Source organism: Amia ocellicauda, chromosome 10 (assembly GCF_036373705.1).
Source record: "Amia ocellicauda isolate fAmiCal2 chromosome 10, fAmiCal2.hap1, whole genome shotgun sequence".
Lineage (NCBI taxonomy): Eukaryota > Metazoa > Chordata > Actinopteri > Amiiformes > Amiidae > Amia > Amia ocellicauda.
The window spans coordinates 27,264,897-27,290,012 of NC_089859.1; the positions used below are offsets into that span (position 1 = coordinate 27,264,897).

At 36.2% G+C, this 25,116-nt stretch overlaps 1 protein-coding gene across 8 annotated transcripts; it reads left to right on the plus strand.

Annotated features, from left to right (window-relative positions):
- The first annotated feature begins 2,311 nt into the window (after window positions 1-2,311).
- On the plus strand, window positions 2,312-24,913 carry LOC136760406 (uncharacterized). Of its 8 annotated transcripts, none has more exons than XM_066715790.1 (40): window positions 2,312-2,467; window positions 3,637-3,701; window positions 4,203-4,283; window positions 7,108-7,149; window positions 7,725-7,769; window positions 7,976-8,014; window positions 8,147-8,182; window positions 8,451-8,501; window positions 8,608-8,652; window positions 8,912-8,959; window positions 9,203-9,238; window positions 9,537-9,593; window positions 9,915-9,956; window positions 10,249-10,305; window positions 10,410-10,457; window positions 11,061-11,105; window positions 11,228-11,272; window positions 11,460-11,507; window positions 11,581-11,625; window positions 12,053-12,097; window positions 12,607-12,645; window positions 13,197-13,244; window positions 13,642-13,686; window positions 13,791-13,841; window positions 15,987-16,043; window positions 16,234-16,278; window positions 16,648-16,692; window positions 16,820-16,858; window positions 17,290-17,355; window positions 17,705-17,749; window positions 17,867-17,914; window positions 18,505-18,540; window positions 21,822-21,866; window positions 22,158-22,202; window positions 22,442-22,486; window positions 22,617-22,661; window positions 23,103-23,138; window positions 23,278-23,313; window positions 23,724-23,768; window positions 24,494-24,913. In XM_066715790.1, exons 1-40 carry the CDS (start codon window positions 2,457-2,459, stop codon window positions 24,526-24,528), a joined length of 1,827 nt encoding a protein of 608 aa, XP_066571887.1. In that variant the 5' UTR covers window positions 2,312-2,456; the 3' UTR covers window positions 24,529-24,913. The 8 variants fall into 8 exon arrangements, with proteins under 8 accessions (XP_066571887.1, XP_066571891.1, XP_066571890.1 ...); XM_066715794.1 differs by having other exon boundaries at window positions 22,161-22,202; XM_066715793.1 differs by having other exon boundaries at window positions 16,237-16,278.
- Window positions 24,914-25,116: the final 203 nt, after the last annotated feature.

The following is a 25,116-nucleotide window of genomic DNA, read 5'->3' on the forward strand; positions in this document are numbered from 1 at the left end:
GTTGTTGGAATATATAATATAAAGGGAATTTCACAGTCAAAACCTTTTCTACTTTATTAAACATGAATGCGCTTTGTTCTGCTTTAAGATTCCTGAACGTATCGTCCATGGTCTGTGGTATCTCAGAAGTTGAAAGCTGGAAGGCCTTTAGATCTAACTGCGTTTTGGCCATTGGGGACATCTCTCAGTCATTGATGAAAGAAAACCTGATAAGTCCCCAGGTGTGTGTTTAAGTTTCAGCCTGTGTGTTTGGTTTTGTTCAGTTGTGAAGGCCTCATCTATGAAATACATTTTAATGTTCAATAAACAGGCGCTACAGCAGCCATAGGTAAAGGATGCTTTATCTCAATCAGGGATCATTCTTCTGAAATAAGATACCTATGTAATGAAATACAATATTGTTTTGACAGACCAGGGCCATTCACTTCCTCCTTTGTTTAACTATAAAGAAATAAAAAGATACTGCTGATGGAGAGAGAGTCCAGAGAGTCAAATTAAAATGGCTTATTAATCCTGTGCTTTAAATATGCTGATATCATCATGCATTGTAGATTTTGCCAAGATTGGTAGTTCTACCAGCAGGGAATTGAATTAAGTTAATCTAGCAAAAAAGCGTTTTATATTTCACAGGTCAACAATCAGGATCTGTGTGCTATAAAAGTAATTACTTATGTAACACGAGACTTTTAGCCCAGTTCATCATTGACTATTCATTAAACCAATGATTGCTCTCTATACATCACAATATTAATTACATAATAAAAAGCAGACAGTCGTGATTAAAAAACAGGAGTGCCAGAGCTTGGTTTGCTCATCAACAGGGTTTACCTGGGATTGGTGTAGCAATTATTTGGCTAGCTATATAAAGATAGATAACACATAGTATATTAACAGATATTGTGATAGATAGATAAGTAGATAGACTAAGAAACACTGTTGTCTGTGATTATAATGCCTGTTTGCAGCCACATGGAAAAAACACAATACAATGACAGATAAACAGGCAAACAACTGCCAGTTATGTCACAAACACAAGCACCATTGTTTAATTAATAGTTCTACATACATGCTAATCAAGTGTCCTATAATCTCAGCTGGTGAATTTTCACATTCCATATATTATGTCCTCTGTATAACTGTATAACTTATTTTATGTATTTTCTACTTCATTTTATGTAATCTAATATGTAATGTGTCACCTTAGCAGTAGCAGCATGTCACCAAATTGAATTCAGTGTGAGTTGTCTTCAATAGAGGTATAAGACAAATAACACTAACTGGATACAATAAATCAATTCAAAATATGTCCCTTGAGCAGAAAAGAAAATGGGCTTTAAAATACATTTTACTGTAGATTTTTAGATCTCTGTACTATGGTACAACCCATCTGGAGTCTTTACCTTAACACCAGGTCAAAAATCAATAGCTAGATTCAAAAGAACAGACTAGGCATTTTACATTTTACAAATATACACACAATAAACTACATTACTTTAAATTGTAGGTGACATTTTCTGGAAAGCAGCTTATGCACTTTTTTTTCAACCCAGTTGGGAACTGTGCATTTACTGGTGAAAGAAAACTTTAAGAAATATTATTTACTTTTCAAAAACATTGCTCAAATGTTGAAAAGTTCTTGATGAAGAGGCTTACAACATCATATGATTTCTATCAATACATTATAGGAATTGTGCCACATATGCATTTATAGTGTGAATCGCATAGCTATTTGGAAGAACTGCACATAGTAGTCTTTCTGAAGCTGGTCTTTAAGAGTGACCACAGGCAACACATTATATTCTTGTCAGCTGAGTCCATTTTAGACTCTCATTAAGTAGGAAAGGAGAGAAACACGGTGGGGCGTGTTATTAGTATCCTTTCCTACCTATTGTTAAACCATAGTCTTCACATTTTACAAGAAGGGTGGCTGTGCCCTCCTCTGGCAGTTTAGCTAAATAGTTTTAAGTCATATATTGGTCAGGTCCCACAATTAATAACACCCCTGCCGACTGTAGCCCAAACAAGTCACACAATCAAACAGATAAAGCCCAGAATGGAATCTGGAAATAAATAAATAAATAAATAAATAAATATACTTTTTTATTTTGGCAGAATTTAAAAAATAGATATGTGATATCATATATATGTGTGTCTCATAGAGAGAGAGAGAGAGAGAGAGAGAGAGATTTGTATTTATTTTGCTTTACTTCACATATATCATTAGTTCAATTTTCTACAATAACTCATTTTATTTTACTGTATTTTGATTAACAGAAAGATTGAAGTCCCTTCAGTCCTAGGGGCTGGGGTTATCATGCAAGCCCTGCCCCTTCTGCTGACTGGGGGCTGAAAGGGTATAAAACATATAGAGGTGCCCAGTCAAGCATAAGGAAGTCAAAAGCCTGTATGTTCCCTACTCCCTGTTTGTTCGTGTTATACCTACCCTGACTTAAAAGATGTTGTCTCGGTAAGTACACAATGGAGAATCTCAGTTTGGCTTGTGATCTTTTACTACCTGAAGAGATAGGCCTTTCAGCTTTCAAATCATGCACAATGCCTTTAAGCAGAGAAAAGGATAGCCTTTCTTTTTTGTGACAAAAATATTGGCATGACTTGTGGGGCGCTTAGAGTGATTCTGAGTGGCCTTTGATGAATTTCTGCTCTGTAGAACAAAATAAGAATAAGCATGTGTTCTGAACTCTTCCAGTCACAATCTAAATGAGGGATCTTGAACAATGTATACACCTGGTTTAAGGTTTTTTTTTTTTTTGCAAACACCTTGCTGTTCAAATAATTAAAATTTCAGGGAAGCTTAAGATAAATAAACAAAGAATGCACTTTAATTTATTACGTTTTGCTTTATATGGACAACAGTTATTTCTTTCTACACGTTAAAGTGATTCACAGCAAAAGGAGACAAAAACTAGTATACACCCATTAATGTAATGGGTCTCATTTGCAGTAGTAATACAATTATTAGACACAAATAACTAGCATTCAGTTGGGTCTTATAAATGTATAAATACATGTACACACCAAATATAAAACGTTTATTTTATATGTCACATTAGTTCAAGATTAATTCAATATTTTGCTAATAGTATTAACACAAGCACCTGAATGTTATATAATATAGCATGTCATTATTGGAAAGTAATTCCAGGAGTTAAGAAAGTATTTGTTCCTTTGTTTGTGTTTATTTGTTTGGGAATGTATTGCTACACTATATGCTCTATATATGTTCCACTGCATGCTTTTTTTGCTTACAGCTATGTGAATAATTGTAGGTTTTTATATTTTGACACAATAACACAATTACTATTAATTATGTGAGCTTGGATTAAAACAATTACAGCTTACTGTATTTTATGTTACTTATACTGAAAGAATGCAGGTCATTCTACAGGTAATTACATTCCAAAACTCCATAAAATTAACCAGTTTATTATGATCATTATACTTTCTGTGCTGGGAGAGTTTACCACATTAATACTACTGCTACCACATTTACCATACATTTGCTTGTTTAATAATCACAATGTTGAATTGCGAAGTTTGTAAAGAAAAATATGTAATTGTCAAAATTCCATACCATATACATGAATGTATCAGTCAATTGTGAATTTTTCTTTTCAGAAATCTTTTAATATTTTCAGCCTTGGTTTTGATGGTGACCACAGTTGGAACAGCTCCAGTAGAAGGTATGAAAATACATTTATATATATATATATATATATATATATATATATATATTCTTTTTGTTTTAGTTTTTTTAAATGCATATGTATTTCCATCTCTCATTTTTGAGTGTTGATCAAATGTACCAGGAGTATCGGTACAGCACCTTAGTCATATCAAATTGTTCAAACAGCACATACGTTTCAGTAAATGTTTGTTATGCAAGACTATACCAATAAAATATCAATTAAATTAATATCAGAGAATTAAATGGACTTACTGCATAGGTCAGAGATCAAGAGTCAGTATTGATATTAATAGTAGTGTGAAAAGTTGGAAAAATTGTTGATTTGAAAAGAAGATTTACAAATCTTTATCGCAAAAATCTGTGTGCATTTCATCAAAAGATCACAACAGCTGTATTTTAAGGACAGATGCCCACAAAAATAAAAAAAATATATAAAATGTGGTACATACAAAAACTGAAAAATAAATCATCAAATTGTTCGGTGTCTTGCTTACAGAAAAGGAAACAGAGGAAGTTGAAAATGATGAAGTTGAAGAAATTGAAATTGAAATTGAAGGAATTTCTGAGGAAGAAGAAGGTATGAAAAGTAACCTAAATGCAGACATGCATTACCTGGGAAACACCCAGATTTTAAACATGCATCTCAGCAGGAGTGGTTTAATCACAATGGGTCGATAGATATCCTGTTTGTATGTGAGTCTTATTTGTACGTAAGTTAGTGAATGCAACTATTAAATATGAAAATATACCCACTACTCCATCTGGCATTAACTGGAAACAAGGATCTCACTCAAGGTCATCTTCATAGAGAAACAGAAAAAGGACAAGAGTTCAGGCTATTGATGAGTAGTAAACAGAGAACTTTCTTTAATAAGACGAGTTGAGTAAAGATCGTTTTGAATCCACTATCATAATTTTTTTATAAAACACACCCGAAACACATCTCAATTTTCTTGTTTGTTTTCATATCTTCTATTGGTTGTGTAAATTTGAATTATTCTTATTATTACTACTACTACTGCTGCTGTTGTAGTATATTATACATATCAATAAATGTATAAATAAACATCAGTACATTTAAAAGAACATTCACTATTGGCCTCCAGAATGTGAAAAAGTTAAAAGATATAAAAACAAAATTGGAAACTGAAATTATGTTTCAAATCGTGTTTTAGGACACTATAAAACCGACTGAAACAACACAATGAGTCCTCTCCCTTCTTGTGAAATATAAGGTACAGCTGACCACCAGAAAAATGACAAAGCTGACCCACACTTACTCTCTTCTTCAATTTCCAATTGCGCAGACGACACCTTCCAAGCACATAAAACATTGGTCTTCAAAAAGAAGGAAAAATGTGAACAGTTTTTATCAACTGTATCAATTTCCTTTTCTTTTCAGATGATGATGACTCCAAAAGTCAGGATATGAATTTGGGTGAGAAGTTAATAACTTGCCACCTATGTAGAAGGCTCAGTGTCTTTGGTAGCGATTCAGATGAGGTGTAGATCAGTTCAAACTGACACACACCAATCAAAAACTTAATTTGCTGAGCTACGGAAATGATATATTATCGACAAGGTTTATCATTTAAACTTTTAATGAGGCAGTGGTTGATTTTTTTAAAATATAAAACAAAAATGTGTTTGATTGGAAGGCTTTCATTTGGAGAATACACATACACTGTTTACAGACATTGTAAGTTGGTGAGGACATACAGGTAAATAAGTAAAGAGGTAAATAATAAAGCCAGAAGAAAACAATGTGATGAAAGTGTGGGAGGTTCTGTTTCTTGGTATGCTGCAGTACATTAATTTTAATGCGATAATAACATACTTAACACCCTGCTAAATTCAAGGGGTACTTGGTTTTCAGTCATAACAAGATGTATATCAAGCCAAAACAAATCAATTGATCTGAAGAATGATTATTCATTCATTATTACTTGTTATGAAGTTGATGCTTAATTGACCCTAAATGTCCTACAGTGTGAAGGCAGGTAACTCTGCATGAAGGTGTTTTTATTTTGGACAGAACATAAAGAGTTTCAGTTACATGTTCAAGGTAACAATGGGTCAAACAAGAAGGTTAAGTAACTTAGTGGCACAAACAAAGCTTGAGCTAAGATTTTCCTAGTAATTACTCCTTTTCTTTAACCACTGGGCAACCTCGCCTCCATTGAGTTAGCCAACCTTTATTTATTGACTTGGCATCCTCAAATAAATAGGCAGAATTCGAGCCATTCTAATACAAGTGTGTTTAAAATTAACCTTGGGCCAGATTAAATCAAAACTTTGACCCACCCGCTAATATCAAACTAAAAACCTGCACATCATAGCGGTTACATTTCTGATTAGGAGAAAGTGGTATCTTACTGAAAATGCAGCCGCAACTGAATACAGTTCTATAGTTTTCTATTAGTGGGTGGGTTAAAGTGGGGATCTTTATTTACACATTTATTGTCCCTCACCTTCATAAATTATTTGTAATGTGAAATCCAGGTGATTGATGGGTTGTTCATGCAAATTCACTTATTTTTTTATTGCAAGGCTTTTATACAGGAGTATTAATCTTATATGTCTTTGTACTTGTATTCGCTTAATAAGATGGCATTTTATTCTACAATATCTGTGTTATGAAATCTGGTTTGAACGTATGGTGGTAATTGCTGAGATATAATTAGCTTTATGTTGATGATTACTTTTATAGCATTCATTTCATGGGCCATACTAAGATTCAGGGTTAGACCAAATCAAAACTTTGACCTACCCTAAAACTCTATCCTATAGCGTTTTAATGTATTGTCAAAAACCACTTTCTACTGCTTATAAATCAAAAGGCGATAGGGTACAGGTTTGTGATTTGCGTTTCGCGGGTGGATCAAAGTTTTGATTTGGTCTAGCCCTAAGTAAGATTTGTGTATATTTGTAAAGCTTTCATTTTGCTTTTCACCCAACGTTTGCATTATATTATTTTTGTGCACCTAAGAGGTAAGATGAAATGGTTCTACATAGTGTTAGGAGTCTAATTAAGAGTACATTTATCGCCTGTACATTTATTATCTGCCTCTAAATGCTGTGTTCAACTGTCCTGTCAGGCTTGAGTGTTTGTCAGACATCTCTTTCTTATATTCATTTATATTATCGTCATTAAGGATGTTTCTAGTTGTGAGTCATATCTTTGTCTTTGATTGGTTCACTCACTTTATTTTAAAGTACTGAACCAATGCTCACGCAACCAGATGCTTTTTTAAGTTTGGCAGAAACAGCTGCCACATGTGTCCTTACATTGTGTGTCTGGGTATTTTATTTATGTATTTATTTTTTAAAAACATGTTTTCAGAATCAGCGCTTTACTTTAGTTGATTAAGAGCAAACAGATATTTCCTTTTATTTTTTAGGAGCTGGATCTCAGCAAGCAACCACTGCATCAAAAGACAAGGGTGAGTTGAAGCTAATCCCAATGACCAATAAATAAAATGTTATTGTTAAGTACTATTTGTCCAGTCTCCCCATGTGAGGAAAAATCCAGCTTCAGAAATCTCAGTGGAAGTCTGAGAAAGCCCATGCATCCCCTTTCTGTTAGAGGTTTGGGTATTGTGAGACTTAAGCACAATTATGGCAACACACAGCATTCAACGGAAGGCAACAGTTGGGGTAACAAGAGAATGGAAAATTGAAACCTATTGTGTACCCTTTTACAAAAACTGAATTCTGAAATGATCACCTTTAGTTCCTAGCATGATTTGCCTATGTCTGTGTTTGAGTATTGACAGTTCAAGCAGGCAGAGTGATGCACGGTTGTTACAATGAAAGTGGTCGACAGTCTTTGATGACCAATGATGTCCATACCTTTTATTCTGAATGCTAGCAGCCTGACTGCTTCTAAGTGTGCTTTAAACAGCTCTAGCCAACACAGCAGTGGGCCATTTCTTTACCAATCTGAATATGGTCATGTTGAGAGTCAAATCAAGTCTGAAATAATCCCAACCCCATTGCAACGCTGGTCTTGTTCAAGGTAAAGGAAGTCACCAAGAGAGTTCTTCTGAAACAGAGCCTAATGGTAAGCTATACAATTTATATTTAAACTCTAGTTCAATTTGTATGTATTTATTACTTAAAAAACCATTATAATTCATTCCATAATAATAAGTATAACTGTCAAATTAAATTACATATGGGAGATGAATATATGAGGTGCTATGAATGAAAGTTTCAAACATAATCAAATTGAACTGTGTATTTTATTTATTATACTATTTGTTACAGGAAATAAGCAGACCAGTATCAGTACCACACAGCCTGATTGTAAGTCCCTAAGAAAATATATCCATAATGTATTTCACGTAGCCTCAGTACTGTAAAATGTATTAACCCATCATTTTGCTATATTACTATTGCTTGGAACAACCATTCATGAATTTATATATTGTGTTTCAGCACCAAGCAGTGCCTCCGAAGTCTCAGGAACTAATGGTAAAACAGAAATATACTTCTCTTCAATTTTTAAAGAGCTACAGGGTTAAAGGACTCCTCCTAATGAGGACAAAATCATACACTACGTACTGCTGTTTTTCACTCTGCAGTGCACATAGCTTCCACATCTTCCATGTAACTGGAGAAATGTATGAGAATGATTTTGTCATTCATGAACATTCCCATGATATGAATACATTAAATCTATACTTGACACAAAATAAGCACAATTGATTTCAGTCCGTCCTACTCTGCTTGTTTAATTTAGGTAGGGGTGGTAGCGTGCAGACTGACACGCCTGTGGACACCACTGCTAAAGGTAAGGAGATAGCTTATTCGTGTTCATTTTCTTAGGTTATTTTAGTTTTTTGTTTATACATATTTCGGTGGTGTTTATTTGTATTGTCTCCCGCTTTCTCAATTAGATACCAGTGTGCAGTTGGGGTCCACCACAGAAACAAGTTCGTCAGGTAATTTTTTCCCCTATTCGTTTTCAACCAAACAGAGAAATAGCTGAGATTTTGTTAAGTTTATGTTGTTAGCAATAGACATGCTCTACACATACGAGAGACAACATTCACAGAAGGTGTAACATCACAATCTAGAAGACGTTATAGGGGAATGAACGCACAGGAACTGCATTAGTTACAGTTTAAAGGGGATGTTTTCTCTTATTTTTTCTGTTAAAAATCATCTGTTTCGATACCAGCTCTTTTACCATGTTTGTAGGTAGAGGTGACCATGGAAGTCCAGGTTCCCAGACACTGCATTCTACAGGTAACACTATCAGACCTCCGCTAAAGAAAAGCATATTCCCAGGAACAATCATACATGTATATATTTTTTACTTTGGCTCTCTAAAAAAACATGCATGCTGTTTATATTGTATGCAAAACATTACCTACAGGCATTTGTGGAATGTAACATGTGTACACTTTATGGATGTGGAAATCTACAATTCTTTTAACTGCTATTGAATTTGACAACAGCTCAACCCAATGCTTCATTTCTGATGTTTAGGTGCTGAAGGTGCCACTTCTGAAACAGCCTCTCATAGTAAGAAAGACAGTCTATGTATATTCTTCTCTTAATTAAGTGTGAAGTGTGACTGAGAAGTAATTGACAGTGGATTGACTTACCAGTTTTTAAACCTAAGGGGTTGCATTGTTTAATGTAATTAATCATATGACTAAACATTTTAAATAGTTTCAGTTAACACAATGCACGTGCGTTCTATTAGTATTCGTGTATCCTTTATAATCAGTGGTACAATCAAGGGGTGTACTGCTTCTATCTAAGCAAATGTGAAGAGATCTTCAGACCGTGTAAACTATTAACAATATTGTTACTGTAGGTGCAGGAGGTCAGCAAGGAGGTGCTACAGATACCATTTCTGCTGGAGATCCCACAGGTACTGTAACAGGGAATTGGACCTTAAAGTAATTTGTAAGACTGAGAAGGTCACTTCTTTCTCACTGTGCACTGACATATGACACATTCAAAGCTTCATTTTTTTTCAGAAACTGGCACTTAAACAAAGCAAATCGGATACCCTTCCTTTTGGTGTTACTAGAACTCACTTAAACACTTGACTTATGCAAAAAAAAGAAGAATGGTAGAAGAAAGGAAAGCAGACTGAGCTTAAATACTTTTTCTGTTAAGCAGGGAGTTATTTCAAAGATATTTGTTTTAAATGCTTATCTGGTGCTTGCTGATCTCTTGCTGTTTTCAGTATTAGAACATCATGGGAGCAGCTCTCAGGCAGACACAAATGGTGAGTTGAGACAGGTTATTAAAATATTAGCACAAACGTTTGACGATGTACTGATTGATCTTTCAGGGATCATCTGACTGTAATATTTAGAGACTATGAAGGGTGAGGTTTTTTAATTTATTTTTATTTTATGAAAATCTGAGTAAACATTCAGGACAGGATGAAGGACATTGAATGGCTATATTTAGGTTAGGAATGTAAATTAAAACAGTAAAGTTTCATTTTTGGGTTTCAGTTAGAGAGAAAGATCATTGGGAGTGAAGTTTAAATAATTAACGACATGCTTTCTCAGGTCCTGCTGGAGGTGCTACAGATATACAAGACACAAGCTCTCAGCTAGCAGCCCCAGGTAAGTGTGCTTTTTCCCTAAACTAAATAACAATATGATTACTACTTGTGATAATGAGGCATGATTTTCTTGAAATATATTGATTAATTTGATCTCTTTTCTAGTAGGTCCAGAAGCAAGTCCTGACTCTAGCCCTCAAACAGAGTCTAATGGTATGTTTATATTTATGTATTTCTCTAGACAGCATGACGTGAACACAATGTGTATGCTTCTTTTCTTATAGTAAAAAAGTTACAATCCTTGCTCAACCGTCAACAAGTAAAAGTCTCTACTCAGAGAATAGTGTGAAACTTTAGTCCAGACATCATTTTTTTTCCTTGTAACTGGCCATGACTAGGTTACCTCGTGGTGCATATACATTTGGCTTGGCACTGTCCGGATTGGTTGGGCATCTGTGTGTTACAAGAGGTCTGGAGGCCTGCAGTGTTCTCAGTGAAAGCTCTGGTAATGCTCCCCCTGATGCTATAGCTCTGCTGTTTGTCCTCTGGGTTCACGCTGTGAAAAGAAGAGGACAGATGTTTTGGAGGACGTGGGTTAGCTGCCTAGATCTCTTCTGTGTTAGTGCTGCAGTCATGAGCCCAGTTGTTGAACAATATTGAGGCTATACAAAAATATAGTTTTATTATTTTAAGGTGTGTGAAATGTGTATTTGGTAATGTGCAATTGGTTTAAATATCCTGAATTACTGTTACTGAATTATATTTTTGAATGCACTATTCTAATGATTTAGAAATATTTATTTATGTATTTTTAAGGAAATGGGAATAAACACATGCCTGGATCACACACTGAACCTACAGGTGAGGACATGGAGAGCATAATTGTGCTAATACTTTTATTTCTAAAATACCTTACTCGTATTTCATGCAACATTAATTATTGTATGTAAACATGATTCAGCTGTGTCGACTGTCTATTTTAGGTGCAGACCATCATCAGAGCAGTTCTTCTCACACAGACTCTGCAGGTACGTCAGGGTCAATTTATTTGCCTTATTCCTTTGTCCAGATTTAAGGAGCTTCATCCAATGTGAGGCCAAATGGCCATTGCATATTCCATTGTAAATAAACTTGTCACAAAGCATGTGTGTATTTTAAACAGTACGTACATTCTTCATTTGTGTTAAAAAAAAAATATATACTTTTTTTTCCTAGCAGGAACACTAGATCAAGGTGGTGCAAGCTCTCACACAGATTTAACAGGTCAGTAAAATGTCCTTTTAAAAAAGAATAGGAACCCAGCAAAGTATGTCACTGATCTAGGGTTTCTTTTTAGGCAGAGGAGACCAATCCAGTGTTGACCATCATATGCAATCAACAGGTAAGCAAAACTGTTAGATAGCATTCAGCACTACTGTGCAGGTGTGACATTACCTTTCATCACCCCTATGTTCACTCCAATCGACAATGGCTCTCAAGTAAAGAAAGTAACCTTCTCGTTTGAATGTTTTGTACATGTATTCTGGCTTTGGTAAAGTCACGATATTGCTTTCCAGTCTTACGGTTTAAGCCCTTCCTGCTCGAGGCACAGAACTAACTTGTGATTCAAACAATAAGAGAAAATATATTCTGGACAAGTATGTATTATATATCCTGATTATTCTGGTTGTTTCAGGGGCAAGTCTTCAGTCCAATATGAAGTCACTTACAGATTCCACAGGTCACTATAATAAAATAGATCTCAATGAGTTATATATATTTGAATTGCATTGAAATGTCTAACACATACCAAACTCTTTTTTTTCTAGGGGCACCAGACCTAACTGGGACCAACTCCCAGACACCTCCCACAGGTCAGCATGGAAAATATTTTTAATAAACTCTCATACCATCTCCAGGAACTTGTGTCATTCTAACACATGACTGTTTAGATTGGAAGGACTATTGAAGGCACTTGATATGAAAGGTTTAGGTGTTTAAATACGAAGAATAATCAGTCTGAGTGCAGCAAGTGATTGAATAGGGATTTCACTATACTGTTCCCTTGTTTTTGGTGGGGAAATGTGGCATGGGAGACTCCTGTATGAATAAAATCCCACTGTACTCACCGTGAACACACAATCCCACAGGGACAAAAACAGATTAATGAACAAACTCCGACCATAAGTATATATTAGTTTAGCTCACCTGAAGGGTAACCTTTTATCATCAGCCTTCTCTCAAGGAGTGTAAAGAAAGACAACATCTCCTTGCAGTTAAATGTACTTTTTCCAGTTTGATGACTGAACGCAAAGTTCTTTTTTACACATTTGAATTGATTGATTTTCATTCACTCACTGATAGATATTTAAAACTCTTTCAGGGGATCCCTCTGTGAGCAGCTTGGCGACAGATCACTCAGGTCCATTTCCAGCTTACAGACCAACCTTCATCTAAGTTATACAGAGACTGCTGGGGCATTTCTTGTGGGGATTTCAGCTCTCTCATTTAAAAAGTGTCTTTGAATAGTTAAGATTTGATTGTAATGAGTTCTGACTTAATCTCAGGTGGCTTGCTTGTTTTTTGGTTTCTTCATTTTACATACACACCATATATGATCTGTCATATAGCATATCATAGATCATGTTTGAGTCATTTAAACTAATACAGTCAGGAAGTATCACTCAAACTGACTACAGGTATACTGAATTGAAGCTGCACCATTTCATTTTAAAATCCAGAAACCAAGTGAACATGGTGAATGGTTGTGACCCCGACCATGCTTACGGATGTTAGCCTTTCCAATTAGGTCAACAATTCAGACACTGAGAAAATACTTCAGTGTTTACTGTTACAAATGTATATTTCTAGAAAGAGTAAATTGAATCAATAATTACATATTTTCCACTATATACAAGCTTTTTTTTTTTTCAGGGTCATTGTTCTGATAGTTTTGTCTTTTTTTTTTTTTAGCTGTGGTTGATCACCTTGAAACCACCTCCCACACTTCAGAGTCTACAGGTGAATCTGAATATTTTATTCAATACGATCAGCTGCTTTTCCTAATAATTAAAGTATTATATTTCCATCATGAGACGTAGGATGTAAGTAGGTCCCTGCATTTTGCATGACTGAAATACAGTTTTTAATTTTAGGTCAACACAGGTTTACACAGATGAGAAGTGCAGTTATGATGTATATATATAATGCATATTGTTACAGAAAAATGTTACATAAAATCAAAATAATGAAAGTACCACTTTTATATTTGGGTACATTAGCATACAGTAATTCTTACAACATTGAGTCCTACATGAACTACAGCATTTTTCCAAAGATACAAGGCTTAAAATATGTCCTTATAGCAGTACAGGATGATTCAGAAAACTGCCCTTAAAATTATAATCTTTATATACAGGCACAGGCGATCAAAGCAGCTCCAGCACACAAACAGGCTCCACAGGTCAGTGATCGCACTGGACTACAGAACCTGCAGCTGTATTAACTTTATTCAGCTCATTGCCCATTGGGAGTTGGTTCATGAGAAACTTGTCTTGGCTTTTGTAGATGCAGGTGCTGGAGATCATGCAGACACCAGACTTCCTGAAGGGACTACAGGTAGCCATTCATTTATTCATTGAACATCAAAAGCAGCAGAACAGTATTTCCTGAGGCAGCGTGATACTTACATTGAAAAAACTGTGTTACTCTCTGTAATAGGATCGCAGATCATTTTTACTTGGGATCTTAACATAAATGGCTTGAATGCCAATTTTATAGAGACGTCCTTCCATCTATCTTTGTCCTTTCTCTACAGTTTCAATACATATTCAATTTCCCACTTCTTACCTTTTTAAATAAGCTAATTTACTGGTTTTACATGGATTATTTTTTTAATAAAAGGTATAACTATGCTATATACAGTGAGGGAAAAAAGTATTTGATCCCCTGCTGATTTTGTATGCTTGCCCACTGACAAAGAAATGATCAGTCTATAATTTTAATGGTAGGTGTATTTTAACACTGAGAGACAGAATAACAACAACAAAAATCCAGAAAAACACATTTCAAAAAAGTTATACATTGATTTGCATGTTAATGAGGGAAATAAGTATTTGATCCCCTATCAATCAGCAAGATTTCTGGCTCCCAGGTGTCTTTTATACAGGTAACGAGCTGAGATTAGGAGCTCTCTCTTAAAGGGAGTGCTCCTAATCTCAGCTCGTTACCTGTATAAAAGACACCTGTCCACAGAAGCAATCAATCAATCAGATTCCAAACTCTCCACCATGGCCAAGACCAAAGAGCTGTCCAAGGATGTCAGGGACAAGATTGTAGACCTACACAAGGCTGGAATGGGCTACAAGACCATCGCCAAGCAGCTTGGTGAGAAGGTGACAACAGTTGGTGCGATTATTCGCAAATGGAAGAAACACAAAATAACTGTCAGTCTCCCTCGGTCTGGGGCTCCATGCAAGATCTCACCTCGTGGAGTTTCAATGATCTTGAGAACGGTGAGGAATCAGCCCAGAACTACACGGGAGGATCTTGTTAATGATCTCAAAGCAGCTGGGACCATAGTCACCAAGAAAACAATTGGTAACACACTACGCCGTGAAGGACTGAAATCCTGCAGCGCCCGCAAAGCCCCCCTGCTCAAGAAAGCACATGTACAGGCCCGTCTGAAGTTTGCCAATGAACATCTGAATGATTCAGAGGAGAACTGGGTGAAAGTGTTGTGGTCAGATGAGACCAAAATCGAGCTCTTTGGCATCATCTCAACTCGCCGTGTTTGGAGGAGGAGGAATGACCCCAAGAACACCATCCCCACCATCAAACATGGAGGTGGAAACATTATGCTTTGGGGGTGTTTTTCTGCTAAGGGGACAGGACAAATGCACCGCATCAAAGGGACGATGGACGGGGCCATGTACTGTCAAATCTTGGGTGAGAACCTCCTTCCCTCAGCCAGGGCATTGAAAATGGGTCGTGGATGGGTATTCCAGCATGACAATGACCCAAAACACACAGCCAAGGCAACAAAGGAGTGGCTCAAGAAGAAGCACATTAAGGTCCTGGAGTGGCCTAGCCAGTCTCCAGACCTTAATCCCATAGAAAATCTGTGGAGGGAGCTGAAGGTTCGAGTTGCCAAACGTCAGCCTGGAAACCTTAATAACTTGGAGAGGATCTGCAAAGAGGAGTGGGACAAAATCCCTCCTGAGATGTGTGCAAACCTGGTGATCAACTACAAGAAACGTCTGACCTCTGTGATTGCCAACAAGGGTTTTGCCACCAAGTACTAAGTCGAAGGGGTCAAATACTTATTTCCCTCATTAACATGCAAATCAATGTATAACTTTTTTGAAATGCATTTTTCTGGATTTTTTTGTTGTTATTCTGTCTCTCACTGTTAAAATACACCTACCATTAAAATTATAGACTGATCATTTCTTTGTCAGTGGGCAAACATACAAAATTAGCAGGGGATCAAATACTTTTTTCCCCCACTGTATATTATATTGTCCCCACTGCCCCAAAAAGTCCCCCATTATGACAAAATATTTCAAAAACCTATGAAGATGATTAAGAAACAAAACTTAAGTTAGTCATTGAATTACATGGTTTGGGATTACAGTACTTGCTGAGTCACTAGTAAAAAACTGTACTAATGATGACTGTGGGATTTGTGCCAACACTGCTTTTGTAGAGTGTTATTGTTGCATCATATGGCAAGAAACACCTTCATTTAGCTTTGTTTTTCAGATCTAGGAGTTCAGTCACCTACGAGTTCACAAACAGTTCAGTCTGTAGATCATACAGGTATGATTATATCAATAAAAATGTTTTGATTGAAATGTGAGATTGAAGCATTTACTTTTATTCTGAAGAGCAGTACTTAATTGGTCAGAGCAGTTATGTGACAGTAAAGTATTAAACACTCCACTGTATTTTAGTTTCAGTTGACTGATTGTCTGGCCAGGATGTGCACTAATTGCATTCTATGTTTTAGAAGGTGGTGTTGATCCAGGCAGTACTGACTCTGCAGATTCCAACGGTAAGAGATGATTAGATTTCATTCAATGCCGTAGATCAAACTCTGACACAAATTATTAGTCCTGATGGGCGCTCTGTAAGGTCAAGCATGTAAAAAAAAAAAAGTAAAACACTTACCTCACTTGTATTTGGGACAAAATGTAACAGGACAGAATCCAGCAGGAACCCCCTCACACACAAAGGAACAATATCTCACAACAAGTATATATAATTAAAAAAATAATAATTAAAAACTTTTTAGTATATGACATGAAGTCTAGAACTGTGAATAAAGAGTTTTGTGAATTAGGATTAAAATCAGGATGAACCCTAATCCTTTCTTACTGGAACATAAATACATAAAATAATTAAATAAACCTTTGTGTTGCAGGAAATGGTGGTCGCCAGAGTCCTGTATCACAGACAGTTTCCCCAGGTACATTTAGTCATGTTAAACCATAATGCAGTATTCGTATATTATTTAGAGTATTGCTTGAACAATATTATTATTATAATATTATTATCATTATTTTATTTTATTTTTTGTTATGGGCTATATGTAGGGGATCAGACTGGCACCATCTCCCACACAAATTTGCCAAGTAAGTTAAATGAATTCTTCAAGGGATGAAAAATTTAAGTTTGTCAGATTTCTGGGGGTACATATAAGGATAAGACCACAGCAGTCAGAATCAGCTCAGAATGTGCTCTACCACTATGCAGTGTTTCACTCACGGACATACATTGTTTACTTCACTTCTAGGCGATCAGTTCACATACAGATTCAGCAGATAACTAAGTCTGACTAAACATGCAGGCTACCTAAGCACAGTTATAATTAATCTACAGCACATTCGATTACTTTATTAGGTAAATGTGTCCATTTGTGAAAATGATCACCTGAACTGCAGACATCACATTCTGAAAATGCCAGAAAATAGTCATAAGCCCCATTCACATAGAATCTATATTGAAGCTGAGGCAGCTGGCTGTGTGACTGAGAAATATGTTTCTTTCTTCCACGGTCATGCAGATGTTATGTTAGCTGGAACAGGTGCAGGAGATTTGCAGGGTACTGATCTTCACACACAAGTCATGGGTAGGTTAATATATTTACTTTATAAGAAGCTGTGCAATGCTTGATATGTAATCTATATAATTTATTAGTATTAGGATTTTAACTTTGCATGATGTTGCAGGTTGATAAGGTATAGCACAAAAGTGGCTTTAGTGAAAATGTGTTGATTTTAGACTAATACATGTAATGACATTCAAGTACAATTATTTAGAAAAGTAAAACAAAAGCATGTTATATACAGTTACATTGTGAAAATAGCTAGGGTTTGCAGAATCACAAACAGAATGTTTTTTCAACAAAGTAGATAATTATATTAAACTGTTTTTATATTAAACTGATATTTAGAAATACATGTTTATTCTTATTTTAGGAGGAGGCGATCAAAATGGTGTCATTTTCCATACAGACATCACAGGTAATGCATTTATTCCTGCCGAGTAACTTTGCTAGTATAGAAACTTGTGAAAACAATGTTTACTTTGAAATGTAATTTACACTAAAACACAGAAGACACAATTGTTCTTGTCTGTAGCAGGTACAGGGGAAGGACACGGACTGAGCCAAAATACTGACTTGACAGGTAAGAAACCAACCCACAAAGGTGCTAGAAACTGCAACTTACTGTATATACTCTGCTGTATTATTCAAATTGAAAATTGATTTATTGGTATGGCCATGTTGTATAACTTCACTGTAGTATACTATGGTAGAACCACAGTGAAGTATAGGAAAGTAAACCATTATGTAAACCAAGGAATAGCAAAGCAAAGCCAAAATAAATCTTTGTAACACTATAGGAAGCACCACAATATTCAGCAAATGTACTGCTGTAAACTTCCATAAGGGCAATTATTGTGTTGATATGTGACAACCAATTAATACTTAAGTAAATAATAATTATTTAGCAAGACTGCAATAACCAATCAAGATACCCTTTACAATAATACAAATAAATACATACATGTAAAGTATTTTAATAAAGTGTGTGTATATATATATATATATATATATATATATATATATATATATATATATATATATATACAAGCATGTTTCATTTCAGTAATACATTTCAGATTAACATCTATTATCCAGAAGTGTAAGGATTTAGGTGGATATAACACAGTGCTCTGAAGCGTTAAAACTTTATTTTGTGTGATTTGGCCGCAGGACATTTACACAGTTCAGTGTCACCAGATCCTGTTGGTAAGTAGCCGGAGATTAATTACCAGGTTTCATTCACTGCATGTATTGGTCTGAAGTACTGCATGATGTTTATTCTCCATTGTGTTTTGCTTCACATGTGTGTGATGCTTATTATCTCATCAGCAACTAGTTTAGCCTTAAATCAAGTTGAAACAGATTGTTGAACATATGACAGTTAAGCATTCTGCTGGTCAATACAGTCAATACTACTGGGCTCTACTTTTTAAGATTATTTTTGTCTAAGCCATGCTGGAGAGCTGTTTAGTGAAAATAACCCAAAACTTTATGAGGGTATATATATATATATACACACACACACACACACACACACACACACACACAGTACTGTGCAAAAGTTTTAGGCAGGTTTGAAAAAATGCTGTAAGTAAGAATGCTTTCAGAAATAGACATGTTAATAGATTATATTTATCAAGTAACTAAATGCAAAGTGAGTGAACAGAAGAAAAATCCACATCAAATCAATATTTGGTGTGACCACCCTTTGCCTTCAAAACAGCATCAATTCTTCTAGGTAAACTTGCACACAGTTTTTGAAGGAACTCAGCAGGTAGGTTTGGCCCAAACATCTTGGAGAACTAACCACAGTTCTTCTGTGGATTTAGGCGCCTCAGTTGCTTCTCTCTCTTCATGTAATCCCAGACAGACTCGATGTTGTTGAGATCAGGGCTCTGTGGGGGCCATACCATCACTTCCAGGACTCCTTGTTCTTCTTTACGCTGAAGATAGTTCTTAATTACTTTTGCTGTATGTTTGGGGTCATTGTCATGCTGCAGAATAAATTTGGGGCCAATCAGATGCCTCCCTGATGGTATTGAAAGATGGATAAGTATCTGCCTGTACTTCTCAGCATTGAGGAGACCATTCATTCTGGCCAAATCCCAAATTCTATTTGCAGAAATGCAGCCCCAAACTTGCAAGGATCCTCCACCATGCTTCACTGTTGCCTGCAGACACTCATTCATGTACCGCTCTCCAGCCCTTCAGCGAACAAACTGCCTTCTGCTACAGCCAAATATTTCAAATGTTGACTCATCAGTCTAGAGCACCTGCTGCCATTTTTCTGCAGCCCAGTTCCTGTGTTTTCGTGCATAGTTGAGTCGCTTGGCCTTGTTGCCACGTCGGAGGTATGGCTTTTTGGCCGCAAGTCTTCCATGAAGGCCACTTCTGACCAGACTTCTCCGGACAGTAGATGGGTGTACCAGGGTCCCACTGTTTTCTGCCAATTCTGAGCTGATGGCACTGCTGGACATCTTCCGATTGCGAAGGGAAGTAAGCATGATGCGTCTCATCTGCTGAAGTAAGTTTCCTTGGCCGACCACTGTGTCTACGGTCCTCAACGTTGCCCGTTTCTTTGTGCTTCTTCAAAAGAGCTTGGACAGCACATCTGGAAACCCCTGTCTGCCTTGAAATGTCTGCCTGGGAGAGACCTTGCTGATGCAGTAGAACTACCTTGTGTCTTGTTGCTGTGCTCAGTCTTGCCATGGTGTATGACTTTTGACAGTAAACTGTCTTCAGCAGCCTCACCTTGTTAGCTGAGTTGGGCTGTTCCTCACCCAGTTTTATTCCTCCTACACAGCGGTTTCTGTTTCAGTTAATGATTGTGTTTCAACCTACATATTGAATTGATGATCATTCGCACCTGTTTGGTGTAATTGTTTAATCATACACCTGACTATATGCCTACAAAATCCCTGACTTTGTACAAGTGTACCTAGAAGAATTGATGCTGTTTTGAAGGCAAAGGGTGGTCACACCAGATATGGATTTGATGTAGATTTTTCTTCTGTTCACTAACTTTGCATTTAGTTAATTGATAAATATAATCCATTAACATGTCTATTTTTGAAAGCATCCTTACTATACAGCATTTTTTCACACCTGCCTAAAACTTTTGCACAGTACTGTATATGTATGTATGTGTATGTATATACACTCACCTAAAGGATTATTAGGAACACCTGTTCAATTTCTCATTAATGCAATTATCTAACCAACCAATCACATGGCAGTTGCTTCAATGCATTTAGGGGTGTGGTCCTGGTCAAGACAATCTCCTGAACTCCAAACTGAATGTCTGAATGGGAAAGAAAGGTGATTTAAGCAATTTTGAGCGTGGCATGGTTGTTGGTGCCAGACGGGCCGGTCTGAGTATTTCACAATCTGCTCAGTTACTGGGATTTTCACGCACAACCATTTCTAGGGTTTACAAAGAATGGTGTGAAAATGGAAAAACATCCAGTATGCGGCAGTCCTGTGGGCGAAAATGCCTTGTTGATGCTAGAGGTCAGAGGAGAATGGGCCGACTGATTCAAGCTGATAGAAGAGCAACTTTGACTGAAATAACCACTCGTTACAACCGAGGTATGCAGCAAAGCATTTGTGAAGCCACAACACGTACAACCTTGAGGCGGATGGGCTACAACAGCAGAAGACCCCACCGGGTACCACTCATCTCCACTACAAATAGGAAAAAGAGGCTACAATTTGCACAAGCTCACCAAAATTGGACAGTTGAAGACTGGAAAAATGTTGCCTGGTCTGATGAGTCTCGATTTCTGTTGAGACATTCAGATGGTAGAGTCAGAATTTGGCGTAAACAGAATGAGAACATGGATCCATCATGCCTTGTTACCACTGTGCAGGCTGGTGGTGGTGGTGTAATGGTGTGGGGGATGTTTTCTTGGCACACTTTAGGCCCCTTAGTGCCAATTGGGCATCGTTTAAATGCCACGGCCTACCTGAGCATTGTTTCTGACCATGTCCATCCCTTTATGACCACCATGTACCCATCCTCTGATGGCTACTTCCAGCAGGATAATGCACCATGTCACAAAGGTCGAATCATTTCAAATTGGTTTCTTGAACATGACAATGAGTTCACTGTACTAAACTGGCCCCCACAGTCACCAGATCTCAACCCAATAGAGCATCTTTGGGATGTGGTGGAACGGGAGCTTCGTGCCCTGGATGTGCATCCCACAAATCTCCATCAACTGCAAGATGCTATCCTATCAATATGGGCCAACATTTCTAAAGAATGCTTTCAGCACCTTGTTGAATCAATGCCACGTAGAATTAAGGCAGTTCTGAAGGCGAAAGGGGGTCAAACACAGTATTAGTATGGTGTTCCTAATAATCCTTTAGGTGAGTATATATATATATATATATATATATATATATATATCTATATATATATCTATATATATATATATATATATATATATCTTATAGATGGATTGTATTTTTTTCTTTCTGTATAGGAGTGGCAGGTGTAGCTGTAACCAGTATGCACATGGATTCTACTGGTTAGTCTTGTCTCCAGATATGATCCAAACATATCTGCATCATGCACCAAACACGATTTCTACTCTTATTCTTATTATGTACACACAACCCCCCAATATATATATATATATATATATATATATGATTTTTTTCTATCCTAAATTAAATACATATGAGGTATCACCTAAAGAATGAAACTCTTTATAAAGGAAGTATTAAAGCTGTAGTCCAATGACTCAATGGATGTAATTGTTTGTTGCTGATGAATTCTTGACTTTGGGAATTCTGTGGGGGTGTTTTGTATTGTTAAGCAGGAGGAGACCACCCTGGTGCCAGCACACACACACATTCTGCAGGTGAGCTCAACCATTTTTTACAAAAAGATGACTGAGTAGATGCTATTGATTTTACTATTGAGTAATTCCTGATTTTTTTGGTAAATATGATTGAATGAAGGGCTTGATAATGGAGAGGAAGACTTCTTGTCACAATGATCTGGTTGCCAGGCTATTATAATACGCAATCAGATCATTATTTGAGACGGATTTTATCCTTCATGTTACTTTTAATGTTCTTGTTCTTGTTGTCATCTCAGGTGTAGTGGACCAACACAGTTCAGTCATTCATACGGAGTCACCCTGTAAGTTAATATTTACACAGTTTTGTTTTTCTGTCTTGACAATCAGCTTCATATGAGACATGCAAATCTTGAGATTAAAGAGGATACAGATATGTGTTGATTTATTATTTTTTAAAACTTTGTACTATAGTTACAGGAGATCCCCTGGTCAGCATGGCTCAGTCAGATTCTACTGGTAAGTCTATTGAATGTCTCAAAGAAAAGAGAGATTTAAGTTTACACCCTTCCATGCAATCTGTTTCAAGAGCAACATTTAAAACTTACATTTTTATAACATCGTTTTATTATTTTTTTAATTCAGTTTTTTTTTTAATTCATTCCTTACAGTTTCATAATTTGTGCATAATATTATTCAGAGAAAAATATATTTGTACTAACCAGCTTCAATTGTGCATCAGTTGACAGCCATCCAGTATTTATTATCTTACAGTAGTATTTAATGTTTTCATAGTTTTTAAGTTGAACCATATGGAAGCCAAATCCTACGAAACTGTCAATGTTAACCATGGAAATATCAAAGTATAAAAACGTTCTTCTGGTGCATTAAATCTGGTTCCAACAGACTTATATCTATGTATCTATCTATATATCTTTATTAATGTTTCTTCTTTATTAGTTACAGCAAATCCACGTGACATTCATGATCGTTTAAGTAAGTTAACAAAGACTTTCAAACCTTTAAATGCAGTGTTGATCTAGTTAGTATGATTAACATTGATATTTAATTTAGTGTTATCATTACAGATCACTGCTTGAATGTTTGATGTTATAATGTTGCTTTATTACTGTAGGCAATCCAGGAACTACTTCTGCTACAGAGCCAGCTGGTAAGTTTAATGGTAGTTAATCTTTAATATAATACTACTAACTAGCAGTTAATATTAAATGTAATATCACTGACTATAACTGCCTTTATTTCATTTAATTTATATATATTTTAAAGGAATTTAAAAAATAACATTTCCCTGGCATTTACTTTTAAACATCTTAGGTTGGTTGTTCAAATGGGTAGAGTAAGAAGTAGATGCTGAAAAGTGGATTTATACGGTCAGTTCCAGCACATAGTGTAAAAGTTAATACCACAATTGCTTGATCAGATAAAAGTTTGTGTGTGTGAGAGCGAGATTGAGGGACATTCAGATGAAGCTAGACAATCATATCCTTTTCTGTGGAGCGTTTGTGTTGAGTAGTTGCTCAAGAGCTCTTCTCTTTTCTTGGTTTTGCTTGTTTTTTTCAGTTTCCGTCGGTGAACAGTACATCACCTCTGGTCAGGGTCCTGAAGGTGGGCTATTATGTAAATCAGCTCTTTTTGTGTCGGGTTTTTATCACTTAAGACATGAACGAGTTCGACTTTGAATAATGTAGCAAACGTTATGTTGAGGATTGAAGGAGAACGGTAGAAGAACAAACTGGATACTGTGACCAATTTCAGTTGTCCTTGAGAGATGGAGACACGTTTTAGATCTGGTCAAGTCCTCAAGGCCAAGAAGCAGGGGGTTTGAATTGTGCCATTTGAGCACATCCATCATCCGTTCCTGAACTTGATTAAAACACAAAGACGGCTTTAGTGGCTCAGTCATTTGAGGTCAAAGGTTTTGTGGCTCTAATAAGGACCCACTTTGTTTGATAACATTGTTTTACATTTGGAACCAAGCGCTGTGATTAAAATTCGATTGAGCAGATGAAGAGGGAAAGAATTGCCAAACCCTCTGCATGGGTAAGCCAACAGGTACAGTACATAATAAGAGTGGCGCCTCAATACCATCCACCCTGGTAAAAGAATTTGGGAGACCATCTTGTACTTGAACATTCTGCAGCATATGCTTACCACACCTTAAATAAAGCAACAGAATAGTCCATTTCTATTGAATTACTGCCGGGAAAAAAACTGACGTTGAACCGAAATGTGAATTTGGGATTACATTAAAGATTATGCACTTTTCATCTCAGGAACCGAGACATATTGGATTTGACTTGATTGTTCTTTTCCCCTTTCTCATACTGAAGGTACACAAAATGTGGAACTGGAGGATACCTGCTGATTTTCACATTAAACCTCGTGTCAAGATTTTGCGTTACAGCCTTGCATGTACAGACCAAACTGCCTGGAGGAAGAACAGCAGTGACCCAGCTTCTGAATAGTACAATGTTTTCTTGAATGTTGTTTGTTTTATGTGGTTCTTTAACATATTTAAAAACAAAATAGTTTCTTTTCTGCATATGGACTTTCCTGCCAGGTCGTATGAGGTCCTTCATAAGAGGAAAAGGACAACAATATTACTAATTGATCAGCATACGTTTCAGTGGCAGAGGACAGGTGTTTCATTCAAAGCCTAAAGTTATCCTGCTTTTGGGGAAAAAACTAAACAAAAACATAATGCTGTACAAATGCACAAATTAATAAAAGTTAAAAATATCAAAGCTTTATTGTTTTGCAATGTGTGCAAGTACTGTATTAATTTTGTTAGAACATATGTCAGTGATTCCAGTGTAACAAACTGTAAATGTATGTCCTTTTAAAACACTTTACAATAAAATTAACAGTATCTATTTTGAATAGAATTGTTATTTTTTCACGTTAAAAAACATAAGGCACTACTGCAACAAAAAATACATATGAAATGTACAAG